Source organism: Perna viridis, chromosome 7 (assembly GCF_037379345.1).
Source record: "Perna viridis isolate PV_CMFRI_1.1 ecotype Kerala chromosome 7, ASM3737934v1, whole genome shotgun sequence".
Taxonomy (NCBI): Eukaryota; Metazoa; Mollusca; class Bivalvia; order Mytilida; family Mytilidae; genus Perna; species Perna viridis.
In genome coordinates this window covers 19,263,597-19,283,797 of record NC_142451.1, presented here as the reverse complement: position 1 = coordinate 19,283,797, position 20,201 = coordinate 19,263,597, and the positions used below count along the sequence as shown (strand labels likewise).

Below are 20,201 nucleotides of genomic sequence, written 5' to 3'. Positions count from 1 at the left end.
TTTGTTTTTCTTTCCAGAGGATGTTTTTAAGTGTTCTATAGTCTTACATAACTTTTCCGTAACATCTTGCACATTAAACACCATCAGTGTTTTAGCTAGAGGGGCACAAGGTCACTTTACGTAAATTGCTACATGTACTGCAGACCCTTTTGTGAAATTGTTTTAATACATGTAATATAAACAATAATTTCATTTGATTTTAATGGGTTTTTTTTTTTTGTAAATTGTTCCTCTTTACAAAGGGTTTAAGAAGTATGCTAGCAAATTTACTCTATCATTTACTGCTTTTGGGATAATGGGGTTCAAAGCACTTTGAAAGCAGAACATTTTATATAATTTCACATTAGTGTGCAATAATGTATCCAAACGAGTTGTTGTGTCCATAATAAACAGTAAGTCCTATGTTTTAGTATGTCAAAAACTTGTATAGGGTCCACACTTGTCCCAAGTGAACAGTCTCCAACTGGATGTGGTCGTATCCTGCTACGATTGACAAAACTTTTTATTCATACTGTTTGAACCTTTCAATTGTGGTTACCAGACAAATATAAGGAGTTTCCAAAAGCTTTAGGACCAATTTGTGATCACTTCATTTGAATTTTTTTTAAATATAATATGGAGGCTTTAAATGAATTTGGTTCAATCAGGCACGAGACTGCAGTCTCTAACATTCCAGTTATAGAAACAGTTTACTTAAACATTAAGGGGGCAGGAGCATAATATTCGTCTTTTGTTACATTTATTTTCTAGTCAGTATTATTGACCAGAAATGATACAGCAAAAGTATTCATTGTCAAAAAACTTAGAAAGAAAATAAGCAACAGTCTGTTGTTACTCTTAATGTCAAACTCTGCAGATTATTTACTGTTCTTTAAGAACAAAAACAAATGTGTCATTTATATACTTTTTTATTAATTTTTTTATAATTTTCATATTGAACATCCTCACTATTGTTCACATGAGAATGCAAATATAAATGAATGTATATAAAGATTCCATTTGATGGAATTATCACAAGGTACTTATATGTAAAGTACTTTCTTTCAGCATTGTAAAGTACTATAATAACATGCATCCATTCATACAACCATACATAACAAATTTGTCCCAGTAAACTGCACAGATACTATAATATAGATCATTATACTACACACTGTACACAATCAATACTAGCACTTTCATACTTGAAAAATGGGGTTATTTACAAATGGGTTACTATGAAACAAATGTCCTGACAACTAGATTATACTCTAGCAAAAAAGCACAAAAACATATCTACATTCATCAGTAAAACACATGCATATAAAAATACAATAGTCTTTCTACACAGTACACACAATTGTTTCATTTGGAATCAACTTTTCGTAATTCTAAGGTATGGGAAAGACAGCTATGTATGATTTTTTTTCAAGTCTGGATTTCTCAATGTACAAAAATGTAAAACTTTTAAAAGAGCACAATTAAATACATACAAATTAACTTTCAATGATTCATTTTTTTAACAAGACAAATGGTTGTATTTCTGTTTAATGTAACTTCCCCTCACAACATCTACGGCAGATCACATACCAGAGATAAAAACGTGAGAAAAGTTTCAAATAAAATTTTTCATTAAATAAAACTTTTGAGTAATTGTGTGGTCTTACAGGTATGTGGTGACTAGAATGGTACAGACAAAACAAGTTGGTAGCACAAATGGAAGCTGTTCATCTGTACAGTTGAACACAACAATATTCTAAAATGGAAGCACTAATTTCATAAAAAAAAAAAAATCATCTTGAACACAAGTCTTCTCTCATTTCCTGCTTCAACACATTCAAAGAGCACATAATTTAATGTTCAAAATATTTCAAATTTTGATCATATTGCGGCTGAAGCTTAAATTGCACTTTTTTTGGAAACACCATGGCTTTGCCATCACTGTAGGAGCTCACAAAATACTGCATGGCACTCTAAACAGTGAGAAGTGCTTGAGCAAATGTGTCCTTCAACACTACTGAAGAGTTGAGGTACCAGAAAGCTATACTGGAGGAGGTCCATTGACACCAGGATGTAAAAATGAACAGGTATTTCCTCTTCGACAACCTCCTCTGGCAAAATGTCTACATACATCAAGTGTTGGTCCTGTTATAGAAAAATTTTTTTAGAAAGTGTAAATATCATAACACTGATTTAAGATTTCAACTTGGTGAAAAAATTTCCATGTTTCATTTTACATTGTTTCAAACAATGTTATCCTAAAGGTTTTTTTATCATAGGCTTTTTTCACTGAACATCTGCAGCCCATTAAATTTCATGTAGTAAAACAAGTCCTGGTATAAATTTTTATATGCATGGTTAAACTTTTATCAGAAGTTGGCCTCAAGACTTAATGGATGAGCATGTATTAAAAGGTTTTCTTTCATCATGACTGACAAATTTACACCCATTACTCATTATTTACCTCTCATACCCCTTCCTCTCTGATTTCCTCCACCCCTCATGGGAGGTCCCTGTATAGGAGGTCCTCCAGGAATGGGAGGGCCCATTGGACCTTGGTTAGGGGGCATTTGCATTCTACCTCCTCTCATTGGCATTCCTCCTCCTCCCTGTACACCAGGTCCTACAATACAAGATCAGTTGAGTCAAATCTAACCTCATCAATAACCAGAAATCCTACAAAAGGGCTTCAGTTTTCATTATTCTGTAATATGACTTTTTCAGGGTATAGTTTTTTTGTAGTAATTAATATCAAACAAAGTCAGTCATAATATGTATCATCTTTGATGGGCACAATTGAGGATTGATACAGACTCTTACCTGGAGGAGGAAATCTTGGTGGTCCCTGCATATTTGGTGGGCCTTGCATTCCTGGAGGACCACCCTGCATGGGTCCTGGTCCACCCATAAAACCTGGTGGTGCTTGACCAAGAAGTCCAAGTCTTGGTCTTTGACCCATTGGCCCTGGTCCCATTTGCATATTCATATCAGGTATCCCACCAGCTGAAAAAATAATAATTGTTTTTTTATTTCACTGGAAATCAATTCAATATGTTTCAAAACATGTTCATGAAAGTCATTTTACATTAGGTAATGAGTAACACATTGGTAATTTTTAACAGTTTAAATACTTATCATTAAATAGAATATTTAACTGTGTAAAGTTGCAGCTTATAAAGCCTGTAGTCAATAGATTTTTCCTTGATAAACATCATAAATTTTACATGCCTACTTCATGTAACAAAACACAATACAACTAAACTAAAATATAATTAAGTAAATGATTTTGTTTGTATCAATGATATAACCTTGATTTTGTAGGGGTTGTAATAGTTCTCGCACTTTGTCATAAATTTCCTGTGACTGGCTTCCCATATTTCCCTGTAAGACAAAATAACATCATCATAAACTTCATCAATAACTACTTGCCATCATGTAAGGCTTTAAGAAACTGTTTGTTTGTTGGTATGTACATTGTATATTGAAAATTAAGGTAGTTCAGAGACAATTTCGAAATGGACTACCAATAAAACCTAATACTAATTTCTTTTGAAAAGGCCTGTCCATGTAATTTTGTTAAAAAAAAGGTTAAATGGTAATTTTAAATTGAAAACTCGTCAATAACATTTTCTTTTCTGTGCAACAGTTTAAACAGATTACTTTAGTCAAAGGCCATGTACTATATGGTTATTTAGTTCAACTTGCTTCCAAAATGACCCCATTTAGTTCATTAATAACCCTTGATAACACTGAGTCTGAAACAACCTCATTAGTGTAAATATAATTCATTATATCTGTATGACAGAGTCAGAAATAACCACTGATTTTTTTATCTTATAAAATGGTCATTAGGAGGAAGATGATAATATGTCCAAAAGCATTATTATAGTGAAAATATATTTTTAATAAACTTGATCAAAAGTTAAATATATTAAATAAATAATAGATAAATAATTATCACTAAATAAACAGTTTATACCATGCTGGAAAATGGACACAATATAAATATGATATACAATAAACGAATTACAACCAACGTTGGAACTTCGAATGGTTTGTTTTCCCAGAAGACGTGTAAGCAAGTCCTGGAGGAAATCTTATTCTTTCTGTGAACAAACCATTAAGTTGACCCCCCACAAGGGGAGATAATTGTGCATTACTGCACCCTTGCATTTACACATAAAAAAATCTCATCATAAATCTTTATCAAAATTTTATTAACTAAACTCACTGTAACAGAGGCTAACACATTCTGTATGTTAGCCATCAAATCTGGTTGTTGACCTTGTTGTAGAGATGCTATCATGCTGAGTATTTCTGGAGGTAAACTGGCAGTGGGATTACTTGTAGGGGGTTGGGTAGGTAGAGCTGCCACTTTGTTCCAGTCATTAGACGGTTGGTCATGGTTGTAAACATTGTTGTCCTCCCCAGCTGCCTCCTGAAATACATATCATATCAATACTAAAATATACTTCTTAACATTTTCGACTTGATCAAAGAAGTCACCAAGATTTGGTTTATATATATATTCAAAGTTTATGCCTGATTATGGCAGTTTAAATAGGGAGAACAGTTGTTTATCCACACCAAAATGTGTGTTATAACATCAAGTTAAATCTATTCATAAATGTGTCATGTAAAGTATACTTAACATTGAATGCTTATTATTCATTTTACTGAAGTAGGTGTAATTTCTTATAAACTTAACATACAGCAACAACTACTTACATCTTCTAAAGGAATGAATTTCGGATCTGATGGTTCAAATGCTTCCACATCGGGTTCAGCAGGACTATCTGGCAACCTAGAATCAGAACAGATTTCAAAGTGTTAAAGACCCTGATCAATTAAAAAATCTGTGATTGACAACAACAAACAAAACCATGCAAAATATAAAACTTGAAATTTATCAGATCAATTTCACATTGAAGTAAGTTACTTTTATTTCTAAAAGATCACTTTGCTTACATGTCCTTGTTGAAAAAGAGAGCTTGGAGTACAACTAATTCTCTCTCCCGTTGAATGTCTTTCTCCAAACTGTTACATCCTTTTTCTACACCTTGAGGTAAACCGTCAATTACTGGAGGACGTCGCCACTACAAATTAATCATAAATTTTAGACAAGATTAAAGAAAATCATTGAAATTTCCCTATTTGTCTTCCTGAATTGGAAACAGAGAGGATGAAAAATAATGAAACATGGAGCATTAATCATGAACAAACAGATTCATCACTATATTAAACATTCTTAATTCTGTTATAAAATTTTAGTGAAACTGTTAAAATCTTTTTTTAAAAGTAACAACACTACACCTTAACTACAAAAACTTGAGGTGAACTCTACTTACTGCTAACTGTTCAGCCATTCTATCACTGGTAAGCCTCTTAGCAGATTCCATGGCCTGAAATTATATAAAAAAATTAACTATGTCATGTTTGACCATGTATCCTCTTTTAAATTGGGGGCAAATTGTTGCCTCTCACTGTCTAACACATGGAAGAATTCATATTTTTGATGGTGAAGTCTTATATCCGATCTTGATGAGTGAAAAACTTGGTTTCTCAGATCTTTTATTGTTTTTAAATAAATATATTCCCCATCTAACAATACAATGAAATCATTTTTGTATTTTCTTGTCAAGACCATTGCATCATTCAAAAAAAATCCTGCTATGTTAAATGATTACGCAATATGTACCTATCATAACTATAAAATAACATTTCACCTAGTTAAATAAACATATAATATTTAAATATAGCACTGACATGTCTTATGGGGGGGGCACTTATGATACTAACTTATCTTATTTTGATGTATTCAATAAATGTTTGTACCAAAAAATCCTTTGACTATTCACAGTATGTATGTAGTATCGTACCCACAAATCATTTAACTATTCACAGTATGTATATAGTATCATACCCAAAAATCGTTTTCATTATCCACAATATGTACTTAATGTGTAAATTAATGTTTTTTCATGATATTGAAGAGGATTACCTTTCTATCCATCATCATTTCCTGTTTCTTCAACTGATCGAAATCTACTCTATTGACATTCACTGTAAACAGAAAGAAAAATAAAATAAAATTTCAAACTGTCGCTAAAGTTGTTACAGAATAAGTAAGAGTTAAATGATACTGATTACCTGTTGATGAGATAATTTTTCAGAAAGTTTTATTCTTTTCTAGAAAAGAGTGTCTTTGAGAACATTTTCATCAATAACATTCTCACAAATCTTCTTAACATTTAACACTTCATAGGCATTTAAATGCAGAGAAAATGTAAATGCTTTGCTCTTTTGCAAGATTCCTAAACTTTTTCAGAGACTTATTGCTGCATATCAAAGTTTACTACACAAAACAACTTCAAAATAAATATGTCTAGGAATATTTCTTCATTTTCTTAGCATTAATATTCAGTAGTTTTTAGTTAGGTAGCACTCCAGCTAAGAATCATGCAAAATGTGATTCATGGATGAAAAGCCTACATATTATTATTTTTGATATTTTGTTTAAATTGCCATAGTTAACAGAAATTAACACTTTGTTAGTAATATAACGCTTGTTCTTTGGAGATAAAAATTACATAGAATGCACTGTAGATTTCAAAAATAAGGGAGATAACTCTGTAAATGACACTCAAATACAATAGAATCTATTGGATTTTCAATGTTGATTATCTTCTAAGAGCAGACCCATTGGATGAATAATTACACATTTAATAATAAAGACCCATAAAACAACTTAATTACAAAAATAAAAATGTGTAGCCTTTTTTGAGGTGTATCACATCTTTCAGATTTTGCATGATTCTTACAAAGACTACTACTTAACTATTATACCTCTTTCATTTTCATCTAATTCAAAATAATGGTAAATTCTAAGTTTATCTTCAGTATGCCATGTGACATTTTTCTTTTTTTTCTTCTTTTTATTGGTTGCACCAGTAGTAAGTAATCCTTTAGGTCCTGAAGAATTTTCACCTGTCGTTTCTTCTGTTCCATCATTACTGACAGAGTCTTTAGATTCTGTAAATATGAAAAATACACACATTAACCTGACACTTTTTCTACATAAAACTAAAATTGTTCCTTTTTTCCTATTGGTGGTCAAATCAATTACATTATATTTGTAACACTACTTCTAATTACTTAAATGGGTTCTCCTTACCAAGATACAGTTCAAAGTTCTCAGTATACCTCAAGTATGTATTCTTATACGGTAGACAAAATTTTTTTCTTTGCATAACTACCTTACGTAACTTTGTTTCTCTTTGAAATTGTGATTGGCAAAGTAGTGCACTGCTGTCTTTGACACATCATTGATAAAAAAGAAAGAATGAAAAGAAAAACATCATTTTTATGAAGCATTACTGTTTCAAATCAATACTCAGCACCACTCTTTATATCTATTTTTTTTTATTTTTGGAAATAGTAGCTTACAAAAATATTGGGAAAAATATTTACCATCATCTTTCATCTCAACATCTTCCGATTCATTTTCACCCTTTTCAACACCATCTGTGGGTGATGAACTTCCCTCTTTCTTCTCATTTTCATCACTCGTTTCTAAAGTGTCTTTGTAGAACTACAGAAAAAATTCAACAATGTATTTAAATGGCCCACAGATAAAAATTTAAGAGTTAAACAAAATATATGCATTAAAGTATATTCTTTCTAAATTATGAGTACCTTTACACAGTGAGGCAGTTCTTGAAAAAGATAGGACTGAGTTATCACCATAGTCATAAAGAAATAAATTAATTACAAACTTACTGATGGCACTGAAGGCAGAGATTTAGCTATGGCTGCAGTGGGGGACTGAGGGGTTGTTGGAGTGGTGGGTGTAGTGGGCGTTGTTGTGGATACTGGTTTTACAGGTGTAGAGGTTGAACTTTGGGTGCCATTGGTGGATGGAAGTTTCTTCTTTCTTCTCATGGGTCCTGGCTGTCTCTCTGTTGAACCTTTTGTTATCATGTCCATAAATATACTGCTTTCATGGATTTCATGACCTACAATTATATGTTACATAGTTTCAAATTCTGTAAATATCTCAGCAGGGTTTGTAAAATAGTTAAAAAAGTTTTACAGCTAAAATTGTAATTGTTCCCACTTTTTTAAAACTTTTATTGATAGTTAATAAGGATTTATACATCATAAAATATGGAACCAATTTTGGTTTTGCCAGATCGGTTTATACTACTTGATGACAATCCGAATTTTATACCATATTCCATGAAAATGACCTGTAAAATCCTAAACTTTCTGAAATTTTAACAAAGGTACTATGAAGATATTCACAATCCATAGGAGCGTAATTTGCAGTCAAAATCCGTACAAAATATGGAAAATCTGTATAAGTAAACCCCTCTGTTTTGCTGTGTCCATATGTGAGTCTATAACAATGTTAATTACGAACTTGTCAAAACAGAAATTTCTTGCTTTATGTATATGCACATTTCAATTATATAATACATGATCTAACACAAGATGAGTTTCATGAAAATCTACCAAGCGATATAGAAGTTGTTGACAATGTTATATACAACAGCTGAAAATCTATGTAAAACATACCTCACATATTCATTTGAAGGGACTATACTAATTACAACTTCATGAATGTGGTTCAAGTTATGAGTTTCATGATGACATGAATGTTAAACCTACCTTTCCCTTTACCAGGAGGAATGGTTTTCAATTTGGCATGTATATCACCAGGAGATGTATTTACAGGGGATGTATTGTTTGTATTATTAGATGCATTTGAAGCTAATGAAGTGGAGATATGAAGTCTTGATTTTTTTTCTGGAGGTTCATCTGTCTTTGGTTTTTGGTCAGATCCAGGTCTTTTCGATGAAGAATCTGGCAATTTTGATTTATGTAATACAGGTTCCTCTTCAAGCCCTGTTGGTCTGAATCTCCCTGGAAGTCTTTTAACAGTTGATGCCCTTTTTTTATTTTCACTTGAGTCCTTTTTCTCATTATCACCTCGTTCTAATTTAATATGAAGTTTTAATCCATTTCCTTGTGTCTCTATCACACGACCTTTTATCACATCGGTCTCTTCATTTTCTACTTTCACTTTGTCTGATTTCTGTTTTGAGTCATCAGATTTATGTTTAGAATCACTAGATTTGCTTTTATCGGATCTGCTTTTCTCCTTATCTCTGTCTTTCCTTTCATCTTTACTTTCTTTGCTACTCTTCTTCTTCTTTGATTTGTCTGTACAAAGACGTAGAAAAAAATATAAATCCACGACAGTTTCAGCTAAATATTTTAATAGCTGTTTCCAACATGTTATCACATACATTCCAGTAAAGCTGGTAGGTTTAACTCAGATTTTGTTCTTCCCATGCAGATTTTTGATTAACATGTACTAAATCATATTTTGTTAAAAAAAATGCTAGGTTTTGTATTACTACATGTGTAACTTAATCAACATATGGTATCATCACAATTATAATCTTTTTGTCCCTGAAATAATTTGTTCATGTAAAACATAGAAATTAGATTCATTATGAGGTATCTTACCACTCTCTGCATTTTCATTGCTGCTTTTTTCCCGGACTTTCTTCATCCATTTGTCTACAATGTCTGCAGATAATGTCTTCACATCTAAAAATAAATATAAAGTACTTATACATTTCAATACTGTTGAGATTGGTACTTACCATACTTTAATACAACCAGAACCATAAATGCACACTGATTTAAAATGATTACAAGGTAAGATGATATTGGAACTGAAAGACAAGTTTTCAGTTTAGAGTATGATGATTGAAAAACAGGGAAACTATAAATATATTTGGTCTCACTAACAACTTCTAACGTTTCCATTACTTTACATGTTAAAAAAGTAATTTTCAAAGTCTCACTGTGAATTCCCAGGACAAATGACATCTTAAAGCTGCATACCGTTGCGAAGCTTGGAAAATAAGGCTTCCAAAATCATTATGCTAATGGTACAATGATAGTAGAAATTCTTCACAAAATTTACTTGAATAAATAATACTGAAAATCCACATTTTTACCTGTTCTGCTAACTGACAGCATGGAGGCAAATTACTCACACATGTAAACAATATTCATACACTTTTGTAGTTAATTACATATATGATTTTAAAGTACACATTCTCAGCTTTATTTTGACTACTTTTAATCATAATACACACAAATAATGCACTTACAATGCATGTCTAGGTTCAGTGTGTTTTTGGTACTACATAGGGGGGTGGCCATTTGACCTGGAAGTGGTTAGTGAGACCTTTGCTAAATTATGGAAATTGACAGACAAAAATAAAAGAGCTGCTAGAGTATAACTTCTTTAATTTGAGCTCTGGGCAAGATTAAAGTAGACAAACTGTTTGAAACTACATATATACATACCTTCATGTTCTGCTGACTTGCTCAGTTGTTTGATTGTTTTAGCAGCACTGTTTTTCTTTAATAAATCAACAGTAACTGGCATTTCTCTGTACAGTTTCATTATCTCGGTAAGAAGTTGAGGATTATTTAATTCCTTAAAATCTGTCAACCACTGATTAAGGATATCCCACCCACCATCATCTATGAATCTGTAAATAAATATTGTGAAATCAAAGCTCAAAGATTTAATCACTGAATATTACATCATGGGATCATCAATATCTTCAAATGGGAACTTACAATTGAAGTGAAACACTCCTGTGCTATAGAACAGATGTTACATGCTCAATAATTATTAGTAATACTTTTGAATTCAATCTATTAAAGAAAACTTGTTTAACTTTAATCCATACATTTTTCTCCTTACAAGACAGGTTTGGATCTGCTTACATTCTAAAAGATCGTGTAATGGTTTAACATAGTGCTACATTTCATGATACATGCAGACTAATTAAAATAAGACCTTGCATTTATTTTTATTTTTTTTTCTATAAAGCAAAACAAATAAAAATTAGTGGGGCTAATTTTAATTAGACTGGCAACACATGTAGCTCTTTTATCGAAAAAAAAAATGAAAATACAATTTACTTTTCCAATGCTTCTGTAGATTCTGTTGCTTTGAGTATGTTGATGTAAATACATCTACTAACCAACTTCGATGCATCTTTCATCAACCTAAAATTCCAAAAAGTGATAAAGCATTAGCAAAAAAATTGTAGCATGGAAATAATTTGATTATGAAAATATTTAATATTTCTCTTCTTAAAACAACAATAACTCTTGTGATTTTCAATAATCATGTAAATAATTTCTATCATTGTACATTTTGTTATGAAATGAACACTGAATATTTCTTTTTTTTGTTTGTTTACTTTATGACTTAATCTGTTTTTTTCCTTATAAGTAATTTAAAAAAGTCCTTAGTATACTTACCCACAAATCCTAGTCGATTCAACTGGTCCTTTGATACCACCATCATTAGTAAGCAGTGGTGCTAATGCCCGCAGTAACTGCAAAGGATCAATGGGAGGCTGAAAGATAGGATGGTGATTAATCACAAGATTAAATGAAGCTAGTTGAAATACATAGCCATTTCTTCAAATGAAATATAACATGTGAAATAGGATAACATTGCCTTCACTATAAATCTAACCTCATACAAGCTATAGTGTCCCATCATTTCATAACAGTTCTGGTTTCGATACCATTACAGAAAACAGTACATGATGCAACATTGCTTTCATAATAAATCTCAATATAGCCCATTAATGAATCAGTTTTAGCAACCAAAGGAAACACTGATCAAATATGATTAAATGCTGCAATAATTTGAAACCAATATTCAAATTATTCAAAGGGAACTCTGTCTTTGATCAATAGTCGACAGAAAATTCAGCTCACAATTTTGCTTGCTATGACACTGAAAACTTAGGAAAATGCAAGTTAAAGAATCAAAGACATAAAAATTCCTGGTATTGAATAGGCTAACACTACTTTATAGTGTCATCTTGTATAATGAAATGACTGCAAATTAAGCATACTGAAACTGGCTGTATAGTTGTGAAGAGAAGAGCTTATGACTAATTCCAGGACAAAACTGGACATATATGTACTACAAAGTAGTTTATACTTCATTTAATATACCATGGCCATAACAGGTCAGAATGGTTAATTAGTGTAAGCAAACTTATGAAGCATTCATCCCACTCTCTTCAGTCCTTTTTACCACTGCAAGTAAAACACAGCTCAAGAGTTACATTTGTAAATTTTGCACTTAGACTTTGTGTGGGAAATAAATTTTTTATGACATCTTTCTGTTGAACATAATCACAATTTCTCTTGAAACTCAAAAACACCCATTCACCAGCTGAATCACAAACTAGACTTGACAATTTGTAAAAATGTCAGACGTTTAAAAAAAAAACCTATTCAGTGCTGGGTCAAGGTGAGGGATTCTTATTGAATAATTTTGTCAATTTCATGTAGAACTTGAATAAAAATAAGCATGAAACACATCCCTTCTTCCTTTGGATCCAACCCAGTCTTTAAGCATCCCTATTATCAGTACCAGGAATATTATCTGTTCAGAACCTAAACTGAGAAGAACACTCAAGGTAAAGAGAAATCAAAATAACAATTTGTTGTATGCATGTTGCAAGACTTAGAAATTTGGAATAATGTCAGTCTAATTAGAGCAGCCATTAACTTTTAACAGGATTAAATTTTGGAACTTGAAAAATTGCATTATCCTGCAAAACTAAATTGGCACATATAGTACCGGAATAGAGAACCAGCTCTTTTACTGTTAAAAAATACTTTTCTGTCATGGAAAGGGCACCAGTACATGGGAAGGAGAAAGCACTTTGGCATGGAACCTGTAAAACCTATGGGCAAATCACAATTTTTTCTTTGAAAGTAAGGGAGTTTCATATCACCAGTGTAGGATCCAGATCTGCCCCCCTTTAAACTCATCATGAACTTGACAGTTGAGATAACAGATCTAGTCTTGATATTGTTGCTGGGGTTTAACACCCAAGCAACAATATTTCAGCTATATTCAGGCGATCTAGTCTTGATAAACACATTAATTGATGGAGTTCAAATTGCAGATTTCATTACTTCCACCACATCAACAGCAACATTTTTTTTAGATTTCATCTGTATTCTGTTTTTATTTTGCTACCTTTATTTCTAGATAGCTTATAAGGGTTAAGTGTTTTTATGCACTTTTTTATATGAAACAGCTAATTGAACTTTAAAATACTGCAGAAACTTTAATGTTCCCTTTATCAATAATTATCATTTATAAGGAGGTGGACAGGGGAGGGTGTACCATGTAACACCCAAATTTTTTTTCTACACCTCTCAACCAAAAAAAAAACACTTATTTCTCTATTACTTATATATAAATTAAAAGTCAAAGAGAATGAGAAATTACAGCATTTGAGAATATTTTTGTTTTCGACGTAACAATTTCAAACTAATAACATATTTGATTGTGTTACATTTGATTAATTTTCTTCAGACTTCATTACTTTCTTTTCAAGGTTTTTAACACTACTTGTATCTTTTTTCTCTAACCCCTACCCCTAGCATCCCATCTCCCCCTCTTGTCAACTGTCCATCTCCTCATTTAAACAGGTAATAAATCTTTAAATTTAGTATCAGGCTGCAAAACTCTGGAATAAAATATAAACGTAAGTATATTAAGAAAATTGTTCATGGCATTCAGGTGAAGATTAGGAATATCAAGACTTGAAACCATGTGCCTTCTTTTTCTAGTTGTTTCTCTGGACACATTCTTTTCAAGAATTCATGTTATTCAGTATTTCTTAACTTGGGTCTCCTTCACTTAGTTGTTTCTGTGCACACAATCCTTATAAGAATTCACCTAATTCAGTATGTCTTTACTTGGGTCTTCTTCACTTTGCTCAAAGCAAATAAAATATGAGGCTAATCACAAAATTTTGGGAAAAAGAATAAACTATACCTGAATTATTTAGAATTTAACATTCTGAACATCAGAATATTTTAAGTACGTTCAATATCTATTCTCTGCGCAGAGAAAATGCAAGGGAATACTTACAATGACATTTTTCTCCTCCCTCAAGCTACCTACCTTGTTACTTGCTTCATCTCTACAGTTGGTCTTTTAAAGAGTACTTATACATTCTGATAATAAATAGTATGTTGTGTAACACCGATTATCTTCGGCCATGAATGTTGTACCACTAGAATTTACTGATTTGCCTAAGCTAGCTTTAAAATCTTTTAAATCTTAAAACATGGAAGCTGTGATATATGAATGCTTTTGTAAAATTCTTGGAATAGACTAGTCATGGAATAGGGAGTGTAATGCTCACAAAATTATGCAGGCAGGCAGTTTCTGCTATTCCCTTCACAGCCCTCACTGAAAAGGTGTAAATAATTATAGGAATACTGTATGTTCACAAAATACTCTGGCATTAAGGAATAAAATAAAATGTCAACACCTTAGTTGGGTTATCTCTCCTGGAGTCCTCCGAAAAAACAAAAAAAACATGTACCTTCATGCACATCAACACATATGTATATCAATATAATTACATCACATACCTCGAGTGGTTAAGAAGTTGTGTTAACAAGAAATGTGGACATGAGAATGGACAGACAGAGTCCTATATATCCCTACAAACTTGGTTTGCTGGGGAAAACCATGATTAGCAGTGCTTTTTGAGTGTTATTTTTATTGCATTGAAAGCAATATGGTAAACAAGTTGCAGAAAAATTATTAATGAAGAGATATGTACCCATTCACTGTAGTTTCCACAACTTGGTCACCTGTTAAATGATACGAGGTTTCAGGAAAAACTTAAAAATTACGTAAGTCCAAAATTATATTTTGACATTAACAACTATTAAATACTTACCAATGAAATTGTTATTCTCAGACTAATGTTTTATGAAGTTAAATGGTACAAAACTCTTTTCTGATGGCTAATCATACAGTACCTATTTACACTCTGAACTTTGCATGCAACAAATTTTAAGTAGTAGTCTGTGTGAATCTTGCAATTAGCTACTATATCTTTCTGCAAGTTAACCAGTGAGCTAAACAAGTGATTAATATTGCAAATATCTGCCAATGATCTGAATGGTTGCTCTAAATCTACATAAAAATGCCAGACCTTCATATATTATTTTTTTTTTTATCTTATCTTGGGTGTTATCACAGTTGTACTGACAAGACAGAGACTAACTTGACTCTTTCAATACATACCACAACTTACTTTGCAGGGGTATAAAATCAATCCTTGGTGAAGGTCAGATGCACATCTGCACAAGTCTCAATTTAATCCACTAATACTTGCAGAGCAACTATTTGATTTAAATTAGTGGGACTAGGATCAAATTTAAAATAAAAAAGGTAGGACCAGGCTCGTGTGGAATAAAACCATGGACAAAGAATTTGGTCCCATTACAAAAATAGTCAATTGTAGAAAATAAATCTATATTGAGATCAAAGTTACAAAATTTAATCCTAATCCCTCTCAACACATCAAACAATTACTCTCTCCATATTTTTATAATTTCAGTGTCCAAGCTAACCTTCTGTCTGTCAAAGGAAAACGAAAAAACGTAAGTCAAAAGAAATGCACTAAAATGCCTGTCTTTCTTTGATAGTAGCCCTTTGTCAAAATTTCCTGGCTGGAACACTGAAATTCACGCATATTAAAACCAGACCTTAATAAAAATTTAAGCCTAAAAAAACATATGCATGTGATTAGTCACACACTTCCTATTTTAAGGCTAATTCAAATGAAAAATGTTCTTGTTTGTTTCAAGTGTGTATGAATACAATTTACAATGGTTTTAAGCAATGGAAATGAATTTCAGTCAGTGATACATGGATATGGGGGAAAATAACTATTAAATAACTGCTAACATTATGTCTCATGGTGGTTTTTCAACATAGACTATTTCTTTTAAAAGCAGCTTTATTTGTAGTACACATTCTTGAATGGTGTTTAAAGACAGTCATGAAGGACTTAAATGAAAACCCAGGCTTTGAAGAGAGTCCTGTTTAAGCGCAAAATAGTTTTCTTTATCCATTTACTGTTTGACCTAAACACATACAATAGATATTCATTATTTCTCTGTTTCATCTACATTGTATCAAAATCATTACAAAAAATTACTTAATAATCAATTACTGCTGCAATGCTAGGTTGTCTTGTAAGCTATTTTCAGTCTTTTTGCCATTCTCACTTGACTGTATCAAGTAAATTCAATGTTTAAGGTGAATAAAAGTTTGTTTAGTTAAAATTCAAAACTGATTAGGCCAAAATAAAAAATATCCTAGATTCTCATCACCTCCCGACCCGACACTTACTTTATGAGCCCTTCAAACTAATGTTTTGATTTTTTTTAATTTAGGTATATTTCTTTATAATTGACTGTATTTTCAACTGAAATTGATATAAAAACCTATAATAAAATAAGCTAGCCCACTCGCCCTAAACTTTCATAAAGTTGGATGAGAATTTAAGATTTTTTTTATTGCGGCCTTTTTTCATCAATACAATGAAATTAGTATTGTTTGTATAAACATAATTTATTTTTGACATTTTAAGCCACATGTCTTTAAAAAAAAAAACTTTGCATATTGTGCAATTAGTTTGTAGTCAATTGTTACAGTTTACAACTAACAATTTGTTCATTTTAGTGTACACTGCTTTCAGGTCAGCAAGTCAGTGACCTAAGAGGGATAACTCTAGTATTGTGACTATCAGGAACGACACTTTCTTAAGGTTATCATATACAAACCTGAGGTGTTGCATCTTTATTTTCTAAGAGCAGGCCAATCACCTACCTCTTCCAATCTCAGGATGTTTCTGGAGTAACTTGTGTCCTGAACATGATTTTTTCTTATATGTTAGAAAAGATTCATATTATATGAATGTATATTATTCTTTTTCATGTTAGCAACATATGTATTTTTTAAGATTGTGCAGCCAAATTTTGAAACTCCAGCCGAGTTGTTTCAAAATTCATTAGGATGCACATCAGCAAGGTTAAGCTGTCCTTTAAAAGTGCCAGTACTTGCTAATTTGGGTTTATATTTATTAATGTACCCACCTAGATTTTACCTCACTACACTAAGAATGCCATGAACACTAATTTTATTTTAATTCCCTACTCTTTTGAATGTTGTAAATTATTACCATTTTTAATCTTTATTAGTATAAATTTTGACTTTTCAAAATTTAAGGTCTGGAATTTGGGAAGTTTGGGTTCTGTAACTTTGGGCGTCCTTTCTAGATTTCTGAAAAAGAAAAAAGAAGAATCATGTTATTGGTTTCAACCATCTCACAAATCGATAAGGATTTGACATCTTTCATTCAGAAATTTCCATTAAACCAAAATTAACTCTGGGCACAATGTACAGTATGGGTTTTTCAAACCTACTGCTTAAGTGCATACATACTGCATAATGAAGTGTAACATTTTTTATCTCCCAGACCTGCAACTTTAAGGTATTCTATAAAAAAATATGTACATTTTCTTCGAATCACAAGTTGAAACTGATGAAGAAAAAAACAAAAAATAAAACCCTTCAATTGAAGTTTTAGCCTTTAGGCGTGTTCAAACGTACGCCCAGTCATGGTTTAGTCAAGACATCCGACTTTCAAGAAAAGATTTTATTAAATTAACCAAACTCAAATCCAACTACTAGTATCTGAAAATTTCTGCAGGACAGAAGTGTTTATAAGTCCTAGAAACTTCACCAGAACTGCAAATACAGAAACTTAGAACTTAGGTCAGCATATTGTTTCTATTTTTCATGTAGAATTCAGCAGGATTTTCCTTTGTTGATGAACTGATAAAAGTCTGATTTGTTAACAATTATTCTGTACAAAATATTCCATATAGTGTTGTACCAGGTTGATAAATTGATTAACAAAACTTCACCTGAATTTAAATGGACATATATAAAAATGTACATGTACCCATTGATAGTGAATTCTTTATTTTCATGCATGATCCTTAGAGTACTTTAACAGATAGTAATTGGTCAACAAATAGATTTCTCTATTTGAATTTTAGTACATGCTTGCTTACCAATTGGAACATTCAACAACATAACCTTATTGACTTTCAGAAATTCAGGCTCAAAATATTTTAGATACTTGTACTGTTGATCATTTAAAATGATCATCATGAAAATAATTATCAATGTAATGTTTCCTATTTATGTTGATACACGAAATTAAGTTAATACAAAATGCTTTTATAAGTTCATCGTTTTAGTCCAAGTTGTGTACTTCAGGGAAACAGCATGCAGTACAACAAAATGTCATTTAGCCTAACTTGCTTAAGTATAAGACGGGATTAATTTCACAGCCAAAAAGACAGACGCATACTTATTTTCTATAATATGAAAATTGGGATATGCCAGCTCGTAGATTGAAGCGTCATATTTTTTTTTCAAAAAAAAAACAGTGTATAAATCAATCAACATAGAAGACACGTGCAGGTGTTTACTAACAAATGTCACGTGATAAGATGAACACGCCGACGAGGAATGGTCGCCATCTTGCAAGATTAAATATTTTTAACAATGAAACGTACATTTCAAGATACTTCTTTCGTTTAAAAACACATCACTTTCATTAGTAAATAATACATACATTAAAAACAATTAACATGTTTTATATTTCAAAGACATTGACTTACATTTGATAATTAAGCGATGGTCCTCGGAGTCCAAGGGCTTTATAAACTAGCCCAGTCACAACCCCTATATAATCTATCGTAAAAAACCCAGTGAAGGTGGAATTATCACGTTCCACTTATAAGTGGTTTCTAGAAATGAAGATGAAAGAGAGTTGACATCGTTTACGATCTGTTATCTGTTAGCGAGTCATGGCTCGCCAAAAGAACAAGAAAGTCTGTCGCATGTGAAGACATCTTCGGCGTATTTACTCCTTTTAAAGATCGTCTGATGATCCAGATTACTTGTTAAGTCATTTTTAGAAAAGCTTGTGCATAAAATTTAGCAAATGCTTAACTGTTTCAATCAAAATCTTCAAGAAAAATATTTTAACGAATTTCTTGGAGCTCCCTAACTCAACGTACTGCGCACTATTTGGCAGTTGGCAGGTAATTTGTGACGTCAGAGATAGGCCTTGTTTTTGAGAACCGCAAAGTGCCATTCAGATGGATTCCAAACTATCCACTTAGCGAATATAACAAATTAAAACGCTGATGTTGTTGATAAAAATACAAACATTTTACTTCTCAAATATTTGCATTTCGTTTACCAATATTTCATTCTGTATTTACAAATAACAAAATCGAAAACTCAAAATGATAATATCTAAATCTCCACACGGTTCACTTGATTGGAGCTAACTAGGTCACGAATACTTAGTAAAATATTTTGCAAAAACTGTTCAGTGGAAAAATAATTGCATTGTACAGTCGGTTTTTCTTTTCAATTTTGTGCATTTGAAGCATTAAATGTCTGTTTCTCAACCTAATTGTTCTATTTTAATTGTTTCGTATATTTCATGACGAGACCATTCAAACATAATAGGGGTAGGGTTTTCTTTTAATTTACTTAAAGTAATTACTATATAGTTTGAAGTTCGTCAAAGGCTTCGTGTGTTTTGCCAACCCTTTCTGGACAGTTTATCAATCATTTTATAACGGCGTCTGTTTAAAATAAAATATTTTTCGTTGGCATTAACTATCACTCGCCCCCTATACCGCTCGGTCCCAGGTTACTATTCGGACCATATTCACGTTAAAGGCTAAAAACCACTAATTCCACTTTCCATAGGCTTCAATGCTAATTTTACAATATTCAATGGCTTCTCTGGACTTTACCTTAACTTTAACCTGCAGAGGACTATATATCAGCATGATTCTACATATGTCAGCTCACAATCCTCAGAATGGCATGTGGGGTTAGCAGACTTGCAGTGCAGTACTGGTCACCGGAAGTGAAGGGTCTATAAATAGCATGGGAAATCCCAGTGTTTTCACAAGATAGGGGTATACTTAAAAATCATTATGGAGATTAGGCTTCACATCACAAGAAGCAAAATGTGCATTTGGAACGTACGCAAAAATAGTCCTACGCAGAAATTACCCCTGTTCCTCATAGTGCTGTGAAAAAAGTTATCATCTCATTTAAAAAATTTAAACAGTTTCTGAAAGAAAAAACATTTCTGTACATTTTATAGGTGCATTTTGCTTCTTGTGATGTGAAGCCTAATCTCCATAATGATTTCTCAATATACCCCTAT

General features: G+C 32.0%; 1 protein-coding gene across 1 annotated transcript; it reads right to left on the bottom strand.

The window, feature by feature from the left end:
- Window positions 1–892: 892 nt before the first annotated feature.
- On the bottom strand, window positions 893–19,027 carry LOC148611690 (serine/threonine-protein phosphatase 1 regulatory subunit 10-like). The gene is made up of 19 exons (XM_088592477.1): window positions 18,625–19,027; window positions 17,112–17,212; window positions 11,341–11,438; window positions 10,996–11,082; window positions 10,369–10,556; window positions 9,514–9,597; window positions 8,650–9,204; window positions 7,759–7,994; window positions 7,450–7,570; window positions 6,826–7,011; window positions 5,981–6,042; window positions 5,328–5,381; window positions 4,948–5,075; window positions 4,708–4,783; window positions 4,211–4,417; window positions 3,288–3,360; window positions 2,800–2,982; window positions 2,444–2,602; window positions 893–2,124 (listed from the first exon to the last, which is right to left on the bottom strand). Exons 2-19 carry the CDS (start codon window positions 17,112–17,114, stop codon window positions 2,021–2,023), a joined length of 2,604 nt encoding a protein of 867 aa, XP_088448603.1. The 5' UTR covers window positions 17,115–17,212; window positions 18,625–19,027; the 3' UTR covers window positions 893–2,020.
- Between the last annotated feature and the right edge of the window lie 1,174 nt (window positions 19,028–20,201).

Bases quoted from the DNA above. Each gene is read 5' to 3' on its own strand.
- LOC148611690 (XM_088592477.1), bottom strand. The intron at 7,995-8,649 runs GTAGGTTTAACA...ATATAATTGTAG, and splicing joins TCCTCCTGGTAAAGGGAAAG to GTCATGAAATCCATGAAAGC. The intron at 3,361-4,210 runs GTGAGTTTAGTT...TTTGTCTTACAG, and splicing joins ATGTGTTAGCCTCTGTTACA to GGAAATATGGGAAGCCAGTC.